Source organism: Leopardus geoffroyi, chromosome D1 (genome assembly GCF_018350155.1).
Source record: "Leopardus geoffroyi isolate Oge1 chromosome D1, O.geoffroyi_Oge1_pat1.0, whole genome shotgun sequence".
NCBI classification, from domain to species: Eukaryota; Metazoa; Chordata; class Mammalia; order Carnivora; family Felidae; genus Leopardus; species Leopardus geoffroyi.
The window spans coordinates 60,199,393-60,220,432 of record NC_059329.1 but is presented as its reverse complement, the minus strand read 5'-3'; the positions used below and the strand labels follow the sequence as shown (position 1 = coordinate 60,220,432).

General features: G+C 43.1%; 1 protein-coding gene and 1 pseudogene across 1 annotated transcript; both read left to right on the top strand.

Moving 5' to 3' along the window:
* The first annotated feature begins 101 nt into the window (after positions 1–101).
* Positions 102–1,180, top strand: LOC123602411 (annotated as a pseudogene).
* Positions 1,181–1,671: 491 nt separating this feature from the next.
* Positions 1,672–19,710, top strand: LOC123600408 (olfactory receptor 52L1-like). Its single transcript, XM_045482472.1, has 3 exons — positions 1,672–1,987; positions 14,517–14,576; positions 18,581–19,710. The coding sequence occupies exons 1-3, from the start codon at positions 1,672–1,674 to the stop codon at positions 19,612–19,614; spliced, it is 1,410 nt and encodes a 469-aa protein (XP_045338428.1). The 3' UTR covers positions 19,615–19,710.
* The last annotated feature ends 1,330 nt before the right edge of the window (positions 19,711–21,040 follow it).

Below are 21,040 nucleotides of genomic sequence, written 5' to 3'. Positions count from 1 at the left end.
ATGCAGACCAAAGCCTGGTGAAGGTGGGGCAGGCCCTAGTAGGGGTCAAGGTACAGAAACCAGACCATCCTGCTCCCAGACCATTCTGCTTCCCAAGGAAGATGTTGGCATGGAGCAACAGCAGCTCCAACGGGTCCTACACCAGCTTCCTCTGGGTGGGCTTCCCTGGGCTGCAGGAGCACTCACGCCCTTCTGGTGCTGCCCTTCCTCAGCCTCTACCTGGTGATCATCTCTGCCAATGCCCTGGTCACCCACATGGTGGTGGCCCAGCAGAGCCTGCACCAGCCCATGTACCTGCTCATTTCCCTTCTCCTGGCTGTCAGCATCTGTGTTGCCGCCACCGTGATGCCCACCATGCTGTTCAGCTTCTCTACCCACTTCAACCGCATCTCCCTGCCTTGCTGTCTACTCCAGATGTTCTGCATCTACTTCCTCATTGTCTTTGACTGCAACATCCTCCTGGGTCATGGCCCTGGACTGCTACATTGCCATCTGCTACCCTCTGTGCTACCCTGAGATAGTGACGGGTCAGTTGCTGGCTGGCCTGGTGGGGGCGGCAGCTGCCAGGAGCACTTGCATTGTTGCCCCCCCTCGTGGGGCTTGCCTCCCAGGTTCACTTCTGCTGCTCAGACCTGATCCACCACTTTGCCTGTGAGCACATGGCCCTCATGAAGCTCTCCAGTGGGAACATCTTCCCGAACGAGACTGTGGGTCTCACTGTCCACATCTTCAACAGAGTCCTGGACATGCTGCTACTTGGAGCCTCCTACTCTCGCATTATCCATGCTGCCTTCTGGATTTCATCAGGCAGAGCACATTCCAAGGCTCTGAACACCTGTGGCTCCCACCTGCTGGTCATCTTCACTGTCTACTCTTCCACCATGTCCTCATCCATCATCTACCGTGTGGCTCCCACCGCCTCCCTGGCCATGCACAACTCACTCAGCGCCCTCTACCTGCCGCTCCCATGTCTGGTTAACCCTGTCATCTACGGGGCCAGGACCAAGGAAATCAGGCAGCACCTGGCAACTCTGTTCCAAAAGGCAGAGCTACTAGCCCCCCTGAGAAGCCCCAGCCCCTGGCCTCACACAGGGAGCTTCCCACCTGACTCTTTGGGACTTGTAGGTCCTACAAGTACTCTCACTATCAAGTGGGTATATGTGCAAATGAGTCATCCCTGCTGTATTTTGGCTTTGACTATCTGCATTCATCTTTGAAAATCTTTTTTATCCATTTTCTGAAAATAGCTACTCATCCAGAATTATACAGTAACCAACTCCAAAGGAAGCTTGTGTCTCTAGCTTCTAAATTTTCTCCCCTTCTTTCTGCATGTGATATTCATTCATTCTCACATTCATTCATCAGACATCTATTTTACGTACATCATGCTAACCCCATGATTGCAAAGAAAAAGAAACTGGTCTCTTCCCTGAAGGAGGCTCTAGCCTATAAAGCTTCCAAACTATAAAGACAGGTAATGTTCAATAATACCTTTATGTACAAAACTCTGTGGGAACATAGAGGAAGACAATTACTAAGACAGAACACTTCACAGAGAAGGTCAATTTGAGTTATGTTTGAAAGACAAGATAAGGTGTTTACTGAAGAAGAAGGAGATAGAAGAAAAAGAATTCCAGGCCATAACAGCAGGGTAGGCAAAGGCACAGAGGCATGGGTACACGGCTGAGTGGGAAACTCCCAGCCAGGCCCAGTTTCCCTGGCACAGGGGCAGGTGGGGGCCTGGCAGGGAAGGAGGCTGAATGCATAAGCAGAGGCCAAGTGATAGAAGGCCTCATCTGTTGTGATAAGGAGCTTGAGTGCTTACTCCATGCAGTATTTAGCCATTTAAAGAGTCCAAAGCAGCAAAGTGGCAAGATCCTACCTGTGTTTTGGAACGATGGCTCTGCAGCCCTAGTAGAATGTGGATCAGAAGGACACAAGCCTGGAGGCTGGGATACTGGAGATGACGGTGGCCTGGACCTGACTGGTAACAGCAGAAATGAGGAGTGGAAGACAGACACAAGAGATTCCAGAAGGTTGAGTTTGTGTATGAGGGTTAGAGAGGCAAGAGGAAACTAAAGGGAGAGTGGCCTCACCAAAGTCAGGGAGGAGACTGTTCTAAGAAGGTGAATGGTCAACAAATGGAAGTCCATCAGAGGACCTGTAGGTGGTTTAACCAACAATGAACTAGTATCCAGAATATATAAAGAACAACTACAAATCAGTAAGAAAAAGACAATAGTAAAATAGGCAGAAGACTTGAACAGTCACTTCAGAAAATAAGCATAAGAAAAGGCATTTGACCTCCAGCCTCTCACATATAGATGTTCAGGTTGTGCACTGTACAACTTCACACATCTATTGTATAAACATAGCATATTTGTATATGTATTTCAAAATTTCCCAGAAGATGACCACGAAAACTTTCAATGCACTACTAATGAGATTGTAGATTGCTGAACCACTTTGAGGACAATTTGCCATTATCTAGTGAAACTAAAGATATGCATACCTCTTACCCCCCAAAATATCCTCAGACACATGGTCATCAAAATACACGTACAAGAATATTCACAGTGGCATTGTTCCTAATTGTGAAAAACTAGAAATAAAATAATGTCCTTTGGCAATAAAATGTGTAAATACATTATGGTACATTCATACATTAGAATGCTATTGACAATAAAATACATTCACAAGTACAACACCCATTCGTGAGAAAAACCCTGTGCAAAGTAGGTCTAGAGGGAATATTCCTCAACATAATAAAAGCCATATATGAAAAACCCACAGCTAACATCATACTCAATGGTAAAAAAAAAAAAAAAAACTGAGACATTTTCCCCTAAAATCAGGAACAAGACAAGGATGTCCACTCACCACTTTGATTCAACATAGTACTAGAAGCAATGAGACAACATAAAGAAATAAAAGACAGGGTGCCTGGGGGGCTTAACTTGTCAGTTAAGTGTCCAACTTTTGGCTCAGATCATGATCTCACAGTTCTCCAGTTCAAGCCCCACATTGGGCTCTGCGCTAACAGCTTGGAGCCTGGAGCCTGCTTCAGATTCTGGGTCTCCCACTCTTTTAGCTCTTCCCTTGCTTGCACACAAGCACTCGATGTCTCTCTCTCTCTCGATCTCTCTCTCTCAATCTCTGTCTCTCTCTCCCCAAAGTACAGAAAACTTTAAAAAAAAAAAAAGTTAAAGACATCCAAATTGAGAAGGAAGACATAAAACACTCACATTTTGTAGATGACATAATACTAAATACAGAAAACCCTAAAGAGTCCACCAAAAACTACTAGAACTGATAAATGGATTCAGTAAAGTTGTGGGATACAAAATCAATGTAGAGAAATCTGTTGCATTCCTATACACTAATAATGAATCAGCAGAAACTGAATTTAAGGAAACAATCCCATTTCCAGTTGCTCCAAAAACAATCAAATATCTAGGAATAAACTTAACTGAAGAGGTGAAAGACCTGTACCCTGAAAACTACAAAATAGTGATGAAAGAAATTCAAGACAATACAAAGAAATGGAAAGACATTCCATGCTCATGGGTTAGAAGAACAAATAGTGTTCAAATGTCTATACTGCCCAAAGCAATCTACACATTTAATGCAATTCCTCTCAAAATACCAAAGCATTTTTCACAGAGCTAAAACAAACAATCCTAAAATTGGTATCAAACCACAAAAGACAACGAAAAGCCAAAGCAATCTTGAAAAAGAAAAAAACAGAAGTATCATAATTCCAGACTTCAAGCTCTATTACAAAGCAGTAATAATTGAAACAGTATAGTACTGGAGGGGAGGAGCCAAGATGGTGACACAGCAAGGAAGTCTTTTTTGTGTCTCTCGCACATGAAATACAGCCAGATCAACACTAAACCATCCTGCACACCTAGAAAACTGATTTGAGAATTAACATAACAATCTGCACAACCTGAACCACAGAACTCAGCAGGTACGTGGTGCGGACAGGTGAACTGTGGGGGAGAGAGAAGCTGTGGAGGGCAGGGAGCTGATTTGCTTGTGGAGAGAGGACAGAGACTGGGGGGAGGGGAGGAGAGAGTATGGGAAAAGAGCCCCCACCCCGAAAGCAGCTGGAGAGAAAGTGGAAAAGTGGAAACAGCCGCAAGGACTTAACGAGAAAGGAGAAAAGAGAGGGTTTAAATTCCATTAAGACTCTACACGCAGGGAAGGAGCCAAGATGGCAGAACAGCATGGAAGTTTTTTGTGTGTCTCACGTCCATGAAATACATCCAGACCAACACTAAACCATCCTGCACACCTAGAAAACTGATTAGAGGATTAACACAACAATCTGCACAAATGGAACCACAGAATTCAGCAGGTACGTGGCACAGAGAGGTGAACTTGGGGAGCGAGGGGCCGCAGTGGGCAGGGAGCCGCTTTTGCAGGTGGAGAGAGGACAGAGATTGGGGGGGGGGGGGGGAGGCCGGGTGGAGAGAATATGGGAAAAGCACTCCTCTCCAAAAGCAGCTGGAGAGAAAGTGGAAAATTGGAAACAGCCGCAGGGACTAAACTAAAAAGGGAGAAAGGAGAAAGGAGAGGGTTTAAATTCCATTAAGACTGTAAACAAGAGGAGCACAAAGGCTGCAACTCCGCAGCTCCATACCTGGCGGTGCTCTGGTGGAAAGGGCGAATCCCCAGGAGCAAAGTGGGGTCCAGGAGGTTCTTGGGCCACACAGGGAAAAGCGGTTCCACTGCTGGAAAGACATTTGGTAGAGACTGTTGAAGCCACCTGGTCCCAGCAGACCCCGGAAGGCAGCCACATTCGCTGGTGCTGGGGCAAGGTTGTTGAGGGTGAAGCCTGGTGCCAGATGTGTGTTGTGATTTTCCATAATCCCTGAGATGCTGCTGCTACACTATCTCGCAAACTTTTTCTGAGGTGGGCTGGCACCCGGCTGCAGTCTCGGGCACAGGCAGCAGCAGGGTCCAGCAAGTGTTCCTGGGTGCAGCCGGCATTCAGCCATTGCTCAGTGAGACCCGCCCACAGAGGGGCAGAATGGGTCAAAGCTGCAGTCCTTCAGAAGTAAGGGGCCAGGGAAAACAGCCACACCTGAGACAAAACACGGGAGACAAGTACTGCCTGGGGCTTGGTCACGGACAGTGAAAAAGAGGGGAGTGGACAAAAGCTGAAGACAGAGGATGGGTGAGCAATTGCTAACCGGGGAGAACAGAGTCCCAATACTAGAGACTGTGTGGCTATGTGACGTCATTTTCACCGCTCCCACGCATGCGCATATGCACCTACGAGCGAGCGCTACAACACTCAACCCCGATAGGCTAGCAGCGCCATCTAGTGGAGGACGGAGCCACTACACTAAGCCCTGCCCAACTGGGCCATCCTCGCTCTTCAGAACACAAGTCTCACCGCCTGCTTAGTTTATGGACTATAAAGCGATTCATAGTCTGACTTCTAGGGGAAAACGAAGTAATTTCAGTCCTATTTCAATCTGCTAGCAGATCCATCTATTCAATTTTCTTTTTTTTTTTCTTTTTCTCTTTTTCACTTCTTTTTCTTGAATACAGAAAGAGAAAAAATTCATTCTTATTTTCAATTTTTATTCAAAATATTGTTCCTAAATTTTTTTACTATATTTTTTGCTTTGGTGTAAGTTTTTTCAAATTCTATTTTACTTCCATCATTTTATTTTAGTCTACTTCAGTGTATTCACTTTTTCAAATTTTCAAATGATTTCCTTTTTTTCCCTCTTTTTTCTCTTTTTGGTTTATTTTCTTTTTCTTGAATACAGAAAGAGAAAAACTTCATTTTTACTTTAAATTTATATTTAAAATGTTTTTCTTTTATTTTTTCTACTATATTCTTTACTTTTGTGTAAATTTTTTCAAATTCTATTTTACTCCCATCGTTTTAGTCTACTTCAGTGTATTCATTTTTTCAAATTCTCAATTTCCTTTCACCCCCCTTTTTTTCTCTAATCTATCAAACCACTTTGAACACACAGACCAAAACACACCTAGGATTTTGCATCATTTATTAGATTTTGTGTGTGTGTGTTTTTAATTTTTTAATTTTAATATTTTTTTAATTTATTTTTTATTTTTTTTTAACGTTTATTTATTTTTGAGACAGAGCATGAACGGGGGAGGGTCAGAGAGAGGGAGACACAGAATCTGAAACAGGCTCCAGGCTCCAAGCCGTCAGCACAGAGCCTGACGCGGGGCTCGAACTCACGGGCCGCGAGATCATGACCTGAGCTGAAGTCGGCCACTCAACCGACTGAGCCACCCAGGCGCCCCATTTTAATATTTTTTTAATTTTAATTTTTTTAATTTTAATTTTTCTACCTCATTAATTCCTTTTCTCCTTTCAAAATGACAAAGTGAAGGAATTCACCCCAAAAGAAAGGGCATGAAGAAACAACAGCCAGGGATTCAACCAACACAGATACAAGCAAGATATCTGAACCAGAATTTAGAATCACGATAATAAGAATACTAGCTGGACTCAAAAATAGATTAGAATCCCTTTCTGCAGAGATAAAAGAAGTAAAAAATAGAATGAAATTAAAAATGCTATAACTGAGCTGCAATCATGCATGGATGCAGCGGTGGCAAGGATGGATGAGGCAGAACTGAGAATCAGCAATATAGAAGACAAACTTATAGAGAATAATGAAGCAAAAAAAAAAAAAAAGAGGGAGATTAAGGCAAAAGAGCACGATTTAAGGATTAGAGAAATCAGTGACTCATTAAAAGGGAACAACATCAGAATCATAGAGGTCCCAGAAGAGGAAGAGAGAGAAATAGGGGTAGAAGGGTTATGTGAGCAAATCATAGCAGTAAACTTTCCTAACCGGGGGAAAGACACAGACATCAAAATCCAGGAAGCAACAGAGGAGCTCCATTAGATTCAACAAAAACCAACCATCAACAAGGCATATCATAGTCAAATTCACAAAATACTCAGGCAAGGAGAGAATCATGAAAGCAGCAAGGGAAAAAAAGTCCCTAACCTACAAGAGAAGACAGATCAGGTTTACAGCAGACCTATCCACAGAAACTTGGCAGGCCAGAAAAGAGTGGCAGGATATATTCAATGTGCTGAATCAGAAAAAAATATGCAGCCAAGAATTCTTTACCCAGAAAGGCTGTCATTCAAAATAGAAGGAAAGATAAAAAGTTTCCCAGACAAACAAAAATTAAAGGAGTTTGTGACCACTAAACCAGCCCTGCAAGAAATTTTAAGGAGGATTCTCTGAAGAGAGAAAAGATAAAACATATATATATCAAAAGCAACAAAGATTAGAAAGAACCAGAGAACACCACCAGAAACTCCAACTCTACAAGCATCATAATGGCAATAAATTCATATCTTTCAGTACTCACTCTAAACATCAATGGACACAATGCTCCAATCAAAAGACATAGGGTAACAGAATGGATAAGAAAACAAGATCCATCTATATGCTGTTTACAAGAGACCCACTTTAGACCTCAAGACACCTTCAGATTGAAAATAACGGGGTAGAGAACCAGCTATCATGCTAATGGTCAACAAAAGAAAGCCGGAGTGGCCATACTTATATCAGACAATCTAGACTTTAAAATAAAGCCTGTATAAAGAGATGAAGAGGGCATTATATCATAATCAAGGGGACTATCCACCAAGAAGACCTAACAATTGTAAACATTTATGCGCCAAATGTGAAAGCACCCAAATATATAAATCAATTAATCACAAACATAAAGAAACTCATCAATAGTAATACCATAATAGTAGAAGACTTCAACACCCCACTCACAACAATGGACAGATCATATACTCAAAAAATCAACAAGGAAACAATGGCTTTGAATGACACACTGACCAGATGGACTTAACAGATATATTCAAAACATTTCATCCTAAAGCAGCAGAATATACATTCTTCTCCAGTGCACATGGAATGTTCTCCAGAATAGACCATATAATGGGACACAAATCAGCCCTAAGTAAGCACAAAAAGATCGAGATCATACCATGCATATTTTCAGACCACAATGCTATGAAACTCGAAATCAACCACAAGAAAAAATTTGGAAAAGTAACAAATACTTGGAGTCTGAAAAACATCCTACTAAAGAATGAATGGGGGCGCCTGGGTGGCGCAGTAGGTTAAGCGTCCGACTTCAGCCAGGTCACGATCTCGCGGTCCGTGAGTTTGAGCCCCGCGTCAGGCTCTGGGCTGATGGCTCAGAGCCTGGAGCCTGTTTCTGATTCTGTGTCTCCCTCTCTCTCTGCCCCTCCCCCGTTCATGCTCTGTCTCTCTCTGTCCCAAAAAAAATAAATAAACGTTGAAAAAAAAATTTTTTTTTAAAAAGAATGAATGGGCTAACCAAGAAGTTAAAGAGGAAATTATTATTAATTTTTTAAAGAGGAAATTAAAAAATATATGGAAGCCAATGAAAATGATAACACCAAAACCCAAAACCTCTGGGATGCAGCAAAGGTGGTCACAAGAGGAAAGTACATAGCAATCCAGGTCTTCCTAAAGAAGGAAGAAAGATCTCAGATACACAGCCTAACCTTACACCTTAAGGAGCTGGAAAAAGAACAGCAAATAAAGCCCAACACCAGCAGAAACAGAAAATAATAAAGATTACAGCAGAAATTAATGCTACCAAAACCAAAAAAAAAAAAATCAGAACAGATCAAAGAAACCAGAATCTGGTTCTTTGAAAGAATTAAAAAAATTGATAAACCCCTAGTCCGTTGGATCAAAAAGAAAAAGGAAAGTACCCAAATAAATAAAAACAAGAATGAAAGAGGAGAGATCACAACCAACATAGCAGAAATAAAAACAATAATAAAAGAATATTATGAGCAACTATACACCAATAAAATGGGAAATCTGGAATAAATGGACAAATTCCTAGAAACATATACACTACCAAAACTGAAATGGGAAGAAATAGAAAATTTGAACAGACCCATTACCAGCAAAGAAAAATTAGTAGTCAAAAATCTTCCAGAAAAACAAGAGTCCAAGGCCAGATGGCTTTCCAGGGGAATTCTACCAAACATTTAAGGAAGAGTTAGCACCTATTCTCTTCAGGCTGTTCCAAAAAATAGAAATGGAAGGAAAACTTCCAAACTCTTTCTATGAAGCCAGCATTACTTTGATTCCAAAACCAGACAGAGACCCCACTAAAAAGGAGAACTATAGACCAATTTCCCTGATGAATATGGGTGCAAAAATTCTCAACAAGATATTAGCCAACTGGATCCAACAATACATTAAAAAAATTATTCACCAGCACCAAGTGGGATTTATACAGGGCATGCAGGGCTGGTTCATTATCTGCAAACAATCAGTGTGATTTGTCACATCAATAAAAGAAAGGACAAGAACCAAATGATCCTCTCAATAGATGCAGGGAAAACACAGTATCCTTTCTTGATAAAAACCTCTAAGAAAGTAGGGATAGAAGGAGCATACCTCGAGATCATAAAAGCTGAGTATGAAAGACCCAACGCTAATATCATCCTCAATGGGGAAAAACTGAGAGCTTTCCCCCTAAGGTCAGGAACAAGACAGGGACATCCACTCTTGCCACTGTTATTCAACATAGTATTAGAAGTCTTAGCCTCAGCAATCAGACAACACAAAGAAATAAAAGGCATCCAAATCAACCAGGAGGAGGTCAAACTTTCACTCTTTGCAGATGACATGATGCCCTGGAAAACCCAGAGGAATCAATCCCATTTACTGTTACACCAAAAACCATAAAATACCTAGGAATAAATCTAACCAAAGAGGTGAAAAATCTATACACTAAAAACTATAGAAAGCTTATGAAAGAAATTGAAGAAGACACCAAAAAATGGAGAAAGATTCCATGCTCCTGGATAGGAAGAACAAATATTGTTAAAATGTCCATACTACCCAAAGCAATCTACATATTCAATGCAATCCCTATCAAAATAACACCAGCATTCTTCAGAGAGCTAGAACAAACAACCCTAAAATTTGTATGGAACCACAAAAGACTCCGAATAGCCAAAGCAATTTTGAAAAAGAAAACCAAAGCAGGAGGCATCACAATCCTGGACTTCAAGCTGTATTACAAAGCTGTAATCATCAAGACAGCATGGTACTGGCAAAAGAACAGACACTCAGATCAATGGAACAGAATAGAGAACCCAGAAATGGACCCACAGACGTATGGCCAACTAATCTTTGACAAAGCAGGAAAGAATATCCAATAGAATAAAGACAGTCTCTTCACCAAGTGGTGCTGGGAAAACTGGACAGCGACATGCAGAAGAATGAACCTGGACCACTTTCTTACACCATACACAAAAATAAACTCAAAATGGATGAAAGACCTGAATGTAAGACAGGAAGCGAAGCCATCAAAATCCTTGAAGAGAAAGCAGGCAAAAACCTCTTTGATCTTGGCCACAGCAACTTCTTACTCAACACGTCTCTGGAGGCAAAGGAAACCAAAGCAAAAATGAACTATTGGGAACTCACCAAGATAAAAAGCTTCTGCACAGCAAAGGAAACAATCAGCAAAGCTAAAAGGCAACTGGTGGAATGGGAGAAGATATTTGCAAATGACATATCAGATAAAGGGTTAGTATCCAAAATCTATAAAGAACTTACCAAACTCAACACCCAAAAAACAAATAATCCAGTGAATAAATGGGCAAAAGACATGAATAGACACTTCACCAAAGAAGACATCCAGATGGCCAACTGACACATGAAAAAAATGCTCCACATCCCTCAGCATCAGGGAAATACAAATCAAAACCACAATGAGATACCACCTCACATCTGTCAGAATGGCTAACGTTAACAACTCAGGCAACAAGAGATGTTGACGTGGAGGCAGAGAAAGAGGATCTTTTGCACTGCTGGTGGGAATGAAAACTGGTGCAGCCACTCTGGAAAATGGTATGGAGCTTCCTCAAAAAACTAAAAATACAACTACCCTATGACCCACCAATTGCACTACTAGGTATTTATTCAAGGGATACGGGTATGCTGTTTCGAAGGGGCACATGCACCCCAACACTTATAGCAGCACTATCAACAATAGCCAAAGTATGGAAAGAGCCCAAATGTCCATCGATGGATGAATGGATAAAGAAGATGTGGTATATATATATAATCGAGTATTACTTGGCAATCAAAAATGCCATTGAAATCTTGCCATTTGCAACTACGTGTATGGAACTAGAGCGTATTTTGCTAAGCGAAATTAGTTGGAGAAAGACAAATATCATATGACTTCACTCATTTGAGGACTTTAAGATACAAAGATGAACATAAGGGAAGGGAAGCAAAAATAATATAAAAATAGGGAGGGGGACAAAAACATAAGAGACTCCTAAATATGGAGGACAAACAGAAGGTTACTAGAGGGGTTGTGGGAGGGGGATGGGCTAAATGGGTTAGGGGCATTAAGGAATCTACTCCTGAAATCATTGTTGCACTTAATGCTAACTAACTTGGATGTAAATTTTTTTTAATTTAAATAAAAATTAAATTAAAAAAAGTATAGTACTGGCATAAAAATAGATGCCTGTATCAATAGAATAGAATTGAAAACCCAGAAATAAACCCACAATTATATGGTCAATTAATCTTTGACAAAGGATAAATAATATCCAATGGGAAATAGTCTCTTCAACTAATGGTATAGGGAAAACTGGACAGCTACATGCAAAAGAATGAAACTGGTCCACTTCCTATACATACACAAAATAAACTCAAAATGGATTAAAAACTTAAATGTGAGGCCTGAAACCATAAAAATTCTAGAAGAGAGCACAGGAAGTAATTTCTCTAACATCAGCAAGGGAAATAAAAGCAAAAACAAACTATTTAGATTACATCAAAATAAAGTTTCTGCACAGCAAAGGAAACAATCAACAAAACTAAAAGGCAATCTTCAGAATGGGAGAAGATATTTGCAAATGACATATCCAACAAAGGGTTAGTATCCAAAATATATAAAAAACTGATACAACTCAACACTCCAAAAACAAATAATCCAATTTAAAAATGGACATAAGACATGAACAGACATTTCTCCAAAGAAGACATACATATGGCCAACAGAGACACATGAACAGGTGCTCAACATCACTCATCACCAGGGAAATGCGAATCAAAACTGCTATGAGATATCACTTCACACCTGTCAGAATGGCTAAAATCAAAAACACAAGAAACAACAAGTGTTGGTGAGAATGTGGAGAAAGAGGAACCCTCGTGCACTGTTGGAGGGAATGCAAATTGGTACAGACACTGTGGAAAATAGTATGGAGATTCCTCAAACAGTTAAAAAATACCCCATGATCCAGTACTTCATATTTACTTGATATTTACCCCAAAAATACAAAAACACTAATTCAAAGGGATATATGCACCCCTATATTTACTACAGTTTTATTTACAATAGTCAAACTATGGAAGCAGCCCAAGTGCCTATCAATAAAGAAATTGTGGTATATATATACAATGGAATATTACTCAGCCATAAATAAGAATGAAATCTTTTCATTTGTAGCAACATGGATGGAGCTAGAGTGTATTTTTGCTAAATGAAATAAGTCAGTCAGAGAAAGACAAAAATCATATGATCTCATTCATATTCAGAATTTAAGAAACAAAACAAATGAGCAAAGGAAAAGATAGATACACCAAGAAACACTCTTAACTATAGAGAAAACACTGATGTTACCAGTGGGGAGATAGGCAGGGGGATGGGTAAAATAGGTGATGGGGATTAAAGAATACCTTTATCTAATATTAATAAATAAATAAATACTTTAAAAATAAAAAAAAATTTAAAACAATAAATTCTATGTCTCCCTCTCTCTCTGTCCCTCCCCTGCTCACACTATGTTTCTCTGTCTCTCAAAAATAAATAAACATTTAAATTTTTTTTAAAATAAAGGGGTGGGCATCTGGGTGGCTCAGTTGGTTAAGTGTCTGACTTCGGCTCAGGTCATGTTCCCACGGCTTATGACTTCAAGCCCTGCATCAGGCTGTGTGCTGACAGCTCAGAACCTAGAGCCTGCTTTAGATTCTGTGTCTCCCTCTCTCTCTGTCCCCTGCTGCTTACGCTCTATCTCTCTGTCTCTCGAAAATAAATAAACATTTAAAAAATTTTAAAAATAATAAAATACAGTAGCATGCAACATGAATGAATTTTTCAACCATAATATTTTTTTCTTTTCTAAATCTCTTTAGGATATGATGGATTGTAGAAAATATATACAATGTATTGTGGACTTCATAATTTATGTAGAAATAAAACAGAACTACAGTAACATGAATACTGGGAGAGAGGAAATAAAAGAACCTTGCTGTCAGGATTTCATACTGTTTGTTGAAGTGGCATAATAACAATTTAAAATAAACTGTGGTAAGTTAAAGATATGCATCATAAACACTAAAGCAACCTGTAAAATGACACAAGGAATAAGGCACAGCTAATAAGCTAAGAAGTAGAATCGAATCAGGGCACCTGGTGCTCAGTCAAGTGTCTGACTCTTGATTTCAGCTAAGGTCATGATCTCAGGGTTGTGAGATCAAGCCCCACATCAGGCTCCTCATTGAACATGAAGCCTGTTTAAGATTCCCTCTCTGTCACTCTCTGCCCCTCTCCCACACGCACATGCGCTCACTCTCTTTCTTGCTCTCTCAAAAACAAATGAACATTAAAAGAAAGAAGAATTGAATCATAAAGAAAAAACATTAAATCCAAAGAAAGCAGAAAAAGAGGAAAAGAGGAGATTTCCAGTTCCCCTATTTCCAGATTCCAGAAGACAGAGCGGTGATACCTCCCTGGAGGAGACAACCCTCGCTTCTGTGGGTCTCGGCTATTCACAGCACACCTCCTGTCCCAGATCCTGAGCCACCCACACCGGACAAGTAAGTACCTCAGCAATGTGTGTGTGTGTGTGTGTGTGTGTGTGTGTGTGTGTGTGCGTGCACGCACACACACACACACACCCGCTCCTGAATCAGGTCCCTGGCTCTCCCATGGTCACCCAAGTTCCCTTTTCTCTCCTTTGGGTGATCCCTGAGTGCCTATATAACGCCCACATCGCAAGAGTCCCTTCCCCTCAGCTGAGTCCTGGTCATCCCAGTCAGCAATACCCAGCTTCTGCCTATTGGTGCCCCTGGGATGAAATCTGACCTGAACCCTGACTTGTTCTCTCTAAGCTTCTAATGGGTCATCTGTAAAATGAATCCTTCAGCAGCTGTGACTGCTCTCTGAGAAACACCAAGAGCCATAGAAATAAAAATGTTCATACACTGTCCCCTCCACCCAGCCTCTCTCCCTGGGGTCCTCCCTGAGTTCTGGGTTTCTCACTGTTTCCTCCTTGGTGTCTGTGGACATGACTGTCCACTGGGAATCTCCTCAGGCTCCTCCTCTGGAACCACGGGTCTACTTATCCATCCCTCCCCTTCAGCCTCATAGATCAGTGCCTTGGTGCCTTACCTTTTCAGAGGTGAACCGAGAGCCACAGCAGGCTGCACCCCGACAGGACACCTCTACAGGTTTCCATGGTGAGGTTGGGGGTGAGAAGACTGGAGCTTGATGGGGATTTGGAGGCAGGAAAACCTGAGATTGGACCTGAACTCCACCAATTATCATCAACAACCTAGGTTCAGTCATATGCCAGCCCTATCATTTAATACCTATGAGACTTTAAGAATATGAGTTACCTTCTCTAAACCTTAGTGTCCTCATCTATAAGCAGGGTTAATAAACAGTATTCATCTCTTAGGGTTGCTGTGAACAGTAAAGAAAAAAGCCTTGGAATCATGTCTGGCATGTAGTAAGTGCTCAATAAATGCTAACTCTTAGTATTACTGCTGAGACTAAGAATGTTTGGAGCCTGTCCATTGTTGCCTCTTGTGTGTGTTGGGGAGGAGGGGTGGGCAGAGTCGGTGAGGGAGAAAACTGTGGTGTGGATGGAAGAGTGTTAGAAGACCTGAATTTCAGGTCTGGCTCTTCTTGTCAAGTGAGACTAAGCAAATCACCTGGGATCTCTGAGCCTTAATGGGTTTCATTTTTCCTTCCTTCCTTCATTCCACTTCCAAGGGCTGCTCTAGGTTGCAAATGAGAATGTTTCTTAAAATCCCTTTGTGCATGCATTTATTCCTTAAACACAACACTTACCGAGCACATATTTGGCTGTGGGCTCAGAGCTGGTCACTGGGACAGAGATGAAAAAGACATGGTCTCCCCACTGGAAAGCAACACTTTCCATCCATCGAGGAGCTCAATCAGCGAGCCAGTGATTATTGCTCAATAAAGACATGCCCAAGGCTTTGCTTTAAAGATGAGGAGAGGGGTGCCTGGGCGACTTAGTCTGTTAAGTGCCTGACTCTTGATTTCAGCTCAGGTCATGATCTCACGGTTCGTGAGTTCAAACTCTGCGTCAGGCTCACACTGACAGTGCAGAGCCTGCTTGGGATTCTCTCTCTCCCTCTCTCTCTGCCCCTCCCCTGCTCGTACTCTTTCTCAAAATAAATGAATAAACTTTAAAAATAAATAAATAAATGTGAGGAGAAAGATGAAAAGCTAGAGGGTTATAGGAAGTTAAGGTTGAGCTTATTTTCTCCTAACAGAGATGAACTTTTTCATACGCTGAGGGGAGAGAGTGAGAAGTACAAGACGCCCTAAGAACAAAAGAGACATCTCTCCCTGGGAACTGAAGGAAGAGAGACGAACACCGTTGCCAGTTTGTGAGGACAGGGCAGAGATAAAGCAGCTCTGTGTGTGGTTTTGACTTTTCCAGTGGTGGAGGTGAGGCTCTTTCTGCAGAGAGCACAAGGCTCTGGCATCATCCTCAGCTTCCTCTCCGTCCCCTCCTCTGCTACTTGTAGGGTGAGTTGGCTCGGTTGGTCTTTGGCCTCTGCTGTCTGTAAAGCCCTTTACCTCGAAGCCTCCAGAGCAACCAAGCCTCTCCTCTGGTTTCCAGAACTCCATTTGCTCCTGGCTCTCACATTCCCTCCCTCCCCTCTTTTCCTCGGTCTCCTTCATTGCCATCTGCTCCTTAAGACTCTGTCTCATGCCCTCTATAAATTTCTAATCCTCACATAGTCACCTCCAGCCTTAATTTTTCATCTGAGCTCTCCATCTGACTTCAGGTTGTTGACTGGGGACCTCTTCATCTGGGAGTCCTCCCCACATCCAAGTTCAATTAATTAATTGGGCCTCCTAGAACCCCAACCCTGCTCTTCCTTGCTCAGCTTTTAGGAGCACCAGTGCAGTCATCCTGGCTAACAAAAACCCTGAAATTACTATCCATTCCTCTGTCTTTCCCCATTTCCAGTTGGTTCCTAAGTCTGACTGATGTGACTCTGGCAACACCTCTTCATCTCTCTCAAGACTTTCATCAGCAAGTTAACTGATCTGCTCATCCCTCACGGTATTTTTCATCCCTTCTGCCTCTCCTCGAGGGGGTTGTTATTCTGCCATTTCCTTTCTTGACTGCTTTAGGGTCTAAGAGCCCCTTGAGAAACTTACCTGAGTGATCCTAAAATACAAAATAGGAGGGCAAACTACAGTTCACGTGACAGCTTGTTAAGCCCCTTAACAATGAACACACTCTGGCATTTGGCAAGAAGCTTGGTCCTTAACCACCTTCTTGGCCAGTGCTCCTCCAGCTTGCATTTCTTTCTTGCCCCTCTGTCCTATCATGGACCACCGCTCACCTCACTCTCAGCTTCTCAATCCCACCCTCCAGCTATGAAAGTCCCCCACTCTAAGGACTTCTACCCCCTCCCACAATGTCATCTGGCCCTTGCTCAACCCCACTAATGGCACATTTCCCAAAGTCTGGATTATTCTGTATAAAATAATGCTCTAAGATTTTTCAAAAAGGCATTCCATGGTGGGCATTGGAAATCCAAAGCCACTTCCTTTGGAAGTCTCCCTGTGAATTTACAGCTGTGCCTCTTTATTCTTCTAAGTATTCAGAAGGTGGTTATAGGAACACCAACATAAACGTGGTTTTCAGAGACAATACACTGATAAGAAGGAAGACCATTTCCTAGCTGCTCCACAATCTATAAGGCTTCTCCAATCTTCTATGTAGTTAGTAGTAAGAGTGAAGTGATCTGCCCCAAAGGTTTCCTGGAACACCAGATGTTCAGTGCAAACTCCAGGGAAGTCTCAGGCAAGCCGGGAAGGGAACAGTTGGTCATCCTAAAGTTAAGAGCATGCATTTTAGGGTCTGACTGTCTGGGTTCAAATTCTGCTCTGCCATTTACTAGCTGTGTGACCTGGAACTAGACTTAACCTCTCTGTGCCTTACTTCCTTCACTGGCACAATTGAGAAGATTTTAAAAAGTGAATCCATGAAAGCATTGAAAACACTGCCTGCCATATGGTAAATGTCCAATAGATGTTAGCTATTTTCATGTAATCTGTGTTGTTCAAACCCTAGGACTCTGGATCTTTTCCTATCTGCTCCCTTAATTACACAAAAATCTGGTCAACACTTTGAAATTACTGCTCTCAGAGCCCAACTAAATGTTCAGCCTCCTCCCATCCTCTTCCTATTCCTCCTTGGCCTGCTCAACAAGCAGTGCTCAAGTACGTCCTCGATGCCCGGGCTTGGGGGGGGGGGGGGGGGGTTGGGGGGGAAATCAGCACTTGCAGCTCCAGCAGCACGCGGGAAGAATGCTGTTTGCTGGCTTTCCAGGAGCTTACATTGAGAGGAAAGCAAAATCATCATCCATGACACTGAGGACAAGGCCAGGCAGGAGGCCTCAGAGTCAGTCTATAGAGGCTTAGGAAGGCAAGAGTTCCTGTGACCTGTTGTTTGAGGTCCAGCAACTTTCCCCTGGCCTTGCCACAGTGCACCCCAGGCACAAAAGTGAGGCCATCATTCCTGATAAACCCCACCTGGCTCTTCCACACTTCTTGGACCACAAATTCCTCATATTTCCTCCTTTCAAACGTTTTCTTCATGCTTTCTAGTTTTACCTCTGGCCCATAACTTTTTTATTTTTATTTTTAATGTTTATGTTTGAGAGAGACAGAGTGTGAGCAGGGGAGGGGCAGAGAGAGGGAGGCACAGAATCAGAAGCAGGCTCCAGGCTGTGCCCTGAGAGCTGACACAGGGCTCAAACCCATGGACCTGGGCCAAAGTCGGACATTTAACTGATTGAGCCACCCAGGTGCCCCCCATTACCTTTTATTTTCCCTCATGTACCACACCTACTTTTCCTCCTAATCTTTTATTCAGCAATCAAATACCTGGAACATCACAGATAAACAAGGATCTTGTAAGTTTACATTTCACACACACAGGCCAAGAGCTCCCTGAGGACAAGGGATGCCTTGTTCACCTCCATAGCTTCCGTAACACCTGGCATAGCACCCATCTGTGCCCCAAAGGAGTAGACGTATGTACATGAAGAGGTGGACCTTCATCACAAACCCCTCAGGCCCTAAAATAGAAATTGGCTTTCTTCCATTGACCATTTTGTTCTAACAGTCTCTGATCACCACTCCTGGGGCCAACCCAAGGCCAAAGCTGATGGGTGAGGATGAGATACCAGTGCCTTCAACATCTCCTACACCAACTTCTTCCTGGTGGGCTTCCCTGGATTGCGAGAGTGGCAGCCCCTCCTGGTCCTGCCTCTTACCTTCCTTTATGTGACGATCATCTCTGCAAACGTCCTGGTCATCCACACGGTGGTGGCCCAACGGAGTTTGCATCAGCCCATGTACATGCTCATCGCCCTGCTCCTGGCTGTCAACATTTGTGCTGCCACAGCCGTGATGCCCAAAATGCTGGAGGGCTTTGTGCATTATGCTAACCCCATGTCACTGCATGGCTGCCTGGACCAGATGTTCTTTATCTACTTTACTCTCCTGGACTACAATATCCTGCTGGCCATGGCCCTAGACCGCTACGTGGCCATCTGTCACCCACTCCACTATACTGACCTGATAACCTCCCGCCTGCTGGGAGTGCTGGCCATTCTTGCTCTGACACGGAGCCTGGAAGTGGCAGTGCCTTTAGTGGTTCTAACGTCACGAGGTCGATTCTGCCAGACAATGGTGATTCGACACTTTGCCTGTGAGTACATTGCACTGCTGAGCATGGCTTGTGGAGACTTGACTTTCAACAATGGGTTGGGACTGACCATGCGGTTGGTCACTGTGACCTTGGATCTAGCCCTGCTAGGGACCTCCTATACACGCATCATCTATGCTGCCTTCTGGATCTCTTCTGGGAGAGCCCGAGCCAAGGCCTTGCACACATGTGGCTCCCACTTACTGGTCATCCTCACTATCTACCTCTCTGGTCTCTCCACCTCCATTGTCTTCCAAGTGGCCAAGACTGTGTCTCCGGATGTCCAGAACCTGCTCAGTGCCATCTACTTGCTACTCCCAGGATCTTTGAATCCTATCATTTATGGAGTACAGACCAGGGAGATCCGGCAACATGTGGAAAAGATGCTCTATGGCAATAAATCAGCCCAGGAGGTTGGGGAGAAGCCAGAGACTGCAGAATATGAGAGTGGAGGGGCAACTGCCAGAGTGAAAGGACTTTATCAACTTGGGAAGTTGGGCTTGTGACTTCTGGGAATAAGAAATAAGCAGGCATCACTGAAGGACAGGCTGAAATCGTGAGATTATGGGCTCAAGGGAAGGCCCGTTGTTAGCCAACTACCACTTTTTAAATTCTTAGAATGCTTTTTCTATTTCCATTCCAATAATAAAATTGCTTTTCCCTATTTATCTTTCTGTTTAGTTTCTTTGTCCTCTTCCCCGACTCCTGAGAAAACCCCAGTTAATATTTGGATGTATAGAGCCCCCCTGGAAGCTGTACAGAGTGTCATACAGGCCACAACCCACTCTGAACATCCTGTCCGAAACAAATAGGCTAGGCCCTTCCCTGGGGCCCAGTCTCTCCCAAATACAGCCTAAGACTTGACATGAAGCCCAGTCTGACCAAATATACAGGTCAGCCTTGCACTCTCTAGTCTAACCCAAGCACACAGGTTGGGTTATAGAGTCTAACAGTCCCAAACACAGGTGAGCCCCAGGCTGGATATCCCAATCTGACATAGGCACACAGGTCAGGCCTACTCCAAATATCCAGTCTAGCCCACATAAACAGATCAGGTCCTGCCCCCCCGGGGGCACCAAGTCTGACAGACACCCAGACCAACTCTTCGCCCAGTAACCAGTCTGTTCCAAAGACCAAACTAGACCCTGATATGGTACTTAAGTCTGACCCAAACCCATAGGTTAGGTCACTCTTCCCACGGTAGCCAGAGTGAGCTATCTAAAAGTACTCCCTGCTTAAAAGTCTTCCACAACTCTGTCAATAAGATGGAGCATCCTTCAGGGCTGTCCCAGAAAGGAGCTGTGGTGCCTGCGTATTATGCAGAACCATGTGTAAACTAGACCTGAGTTTTCTCTTCTGTTAACTGATCATAGGGACCTCCCCAAAGGTGCAGGCAAGAGTGAGGATCATGGGCATTTGGGCCACTTCTTCAATAACTTACTTGTACTTTCAGGGCCTCTCGAGCCAAATCCTATATATACCACTTCAATGTATATACCATTTGATGACGGAATGCTGCTGCGCAGGTGCAGCTTTATGGCTTGGTGGGTCAGACAGCACCCAGTTCCTGACGGGAAGCTCAGGTCACACAGTAGTTTAGTGGCCCATGGTTAAGCATTCAGTCTCTTCTAAGGCTGAGTAGCAAGCCAAAAGACGTTTCTCAAAAGGTGAATACTTATTGACAGAGGATGGCAGGGCTCTGCTCCAAAATCCAAAGAGCCTGCTAGAGGCTCCAAATAGCAACCCTATCTGCCACCGCCACTTCAACACCATAGACCTACTGGATCACATGGCCCAAGTGGCAGAGCAGCTGCAGGGCGGGCCTAGGCCTATTGTAGAGCCTTCTCTTGTTCCAAGCCCTGCTCAAAACCAGTAGCTTTTCAGGTCATTTGGTAAACAGACCAGAGTAGCATACCTAAATGAGGAATACAC

What these genes read in the sequence shown, in the direction of transcription:
- LOC123600408 (XM_045482472.1), top strand. Translation starts at nt 1,672, where the DNA reads ATGGGTACACGGCTGAGTGGGAAACTCCCAGCCAGGCCCAGTTTCCCT. An exon ending in CGGTGGCCTGGACCTGACTG is followed by an intron (nt 1,988 to 14,516) that starts GTAACAGCAGAA and finishes TTACCTTTTCAG; the next exon opens with AGGTGAACCGAGAGCCACAG. An exon ending in CACCTCTACAGGTTTCCATG is followed by an intron (nt 14,577 to 18,580) that starts GTGAGGTTGGGG and finishes GGTGAGGATGAG; the next exon opens with ATACCAGTGCCTTCAACATC.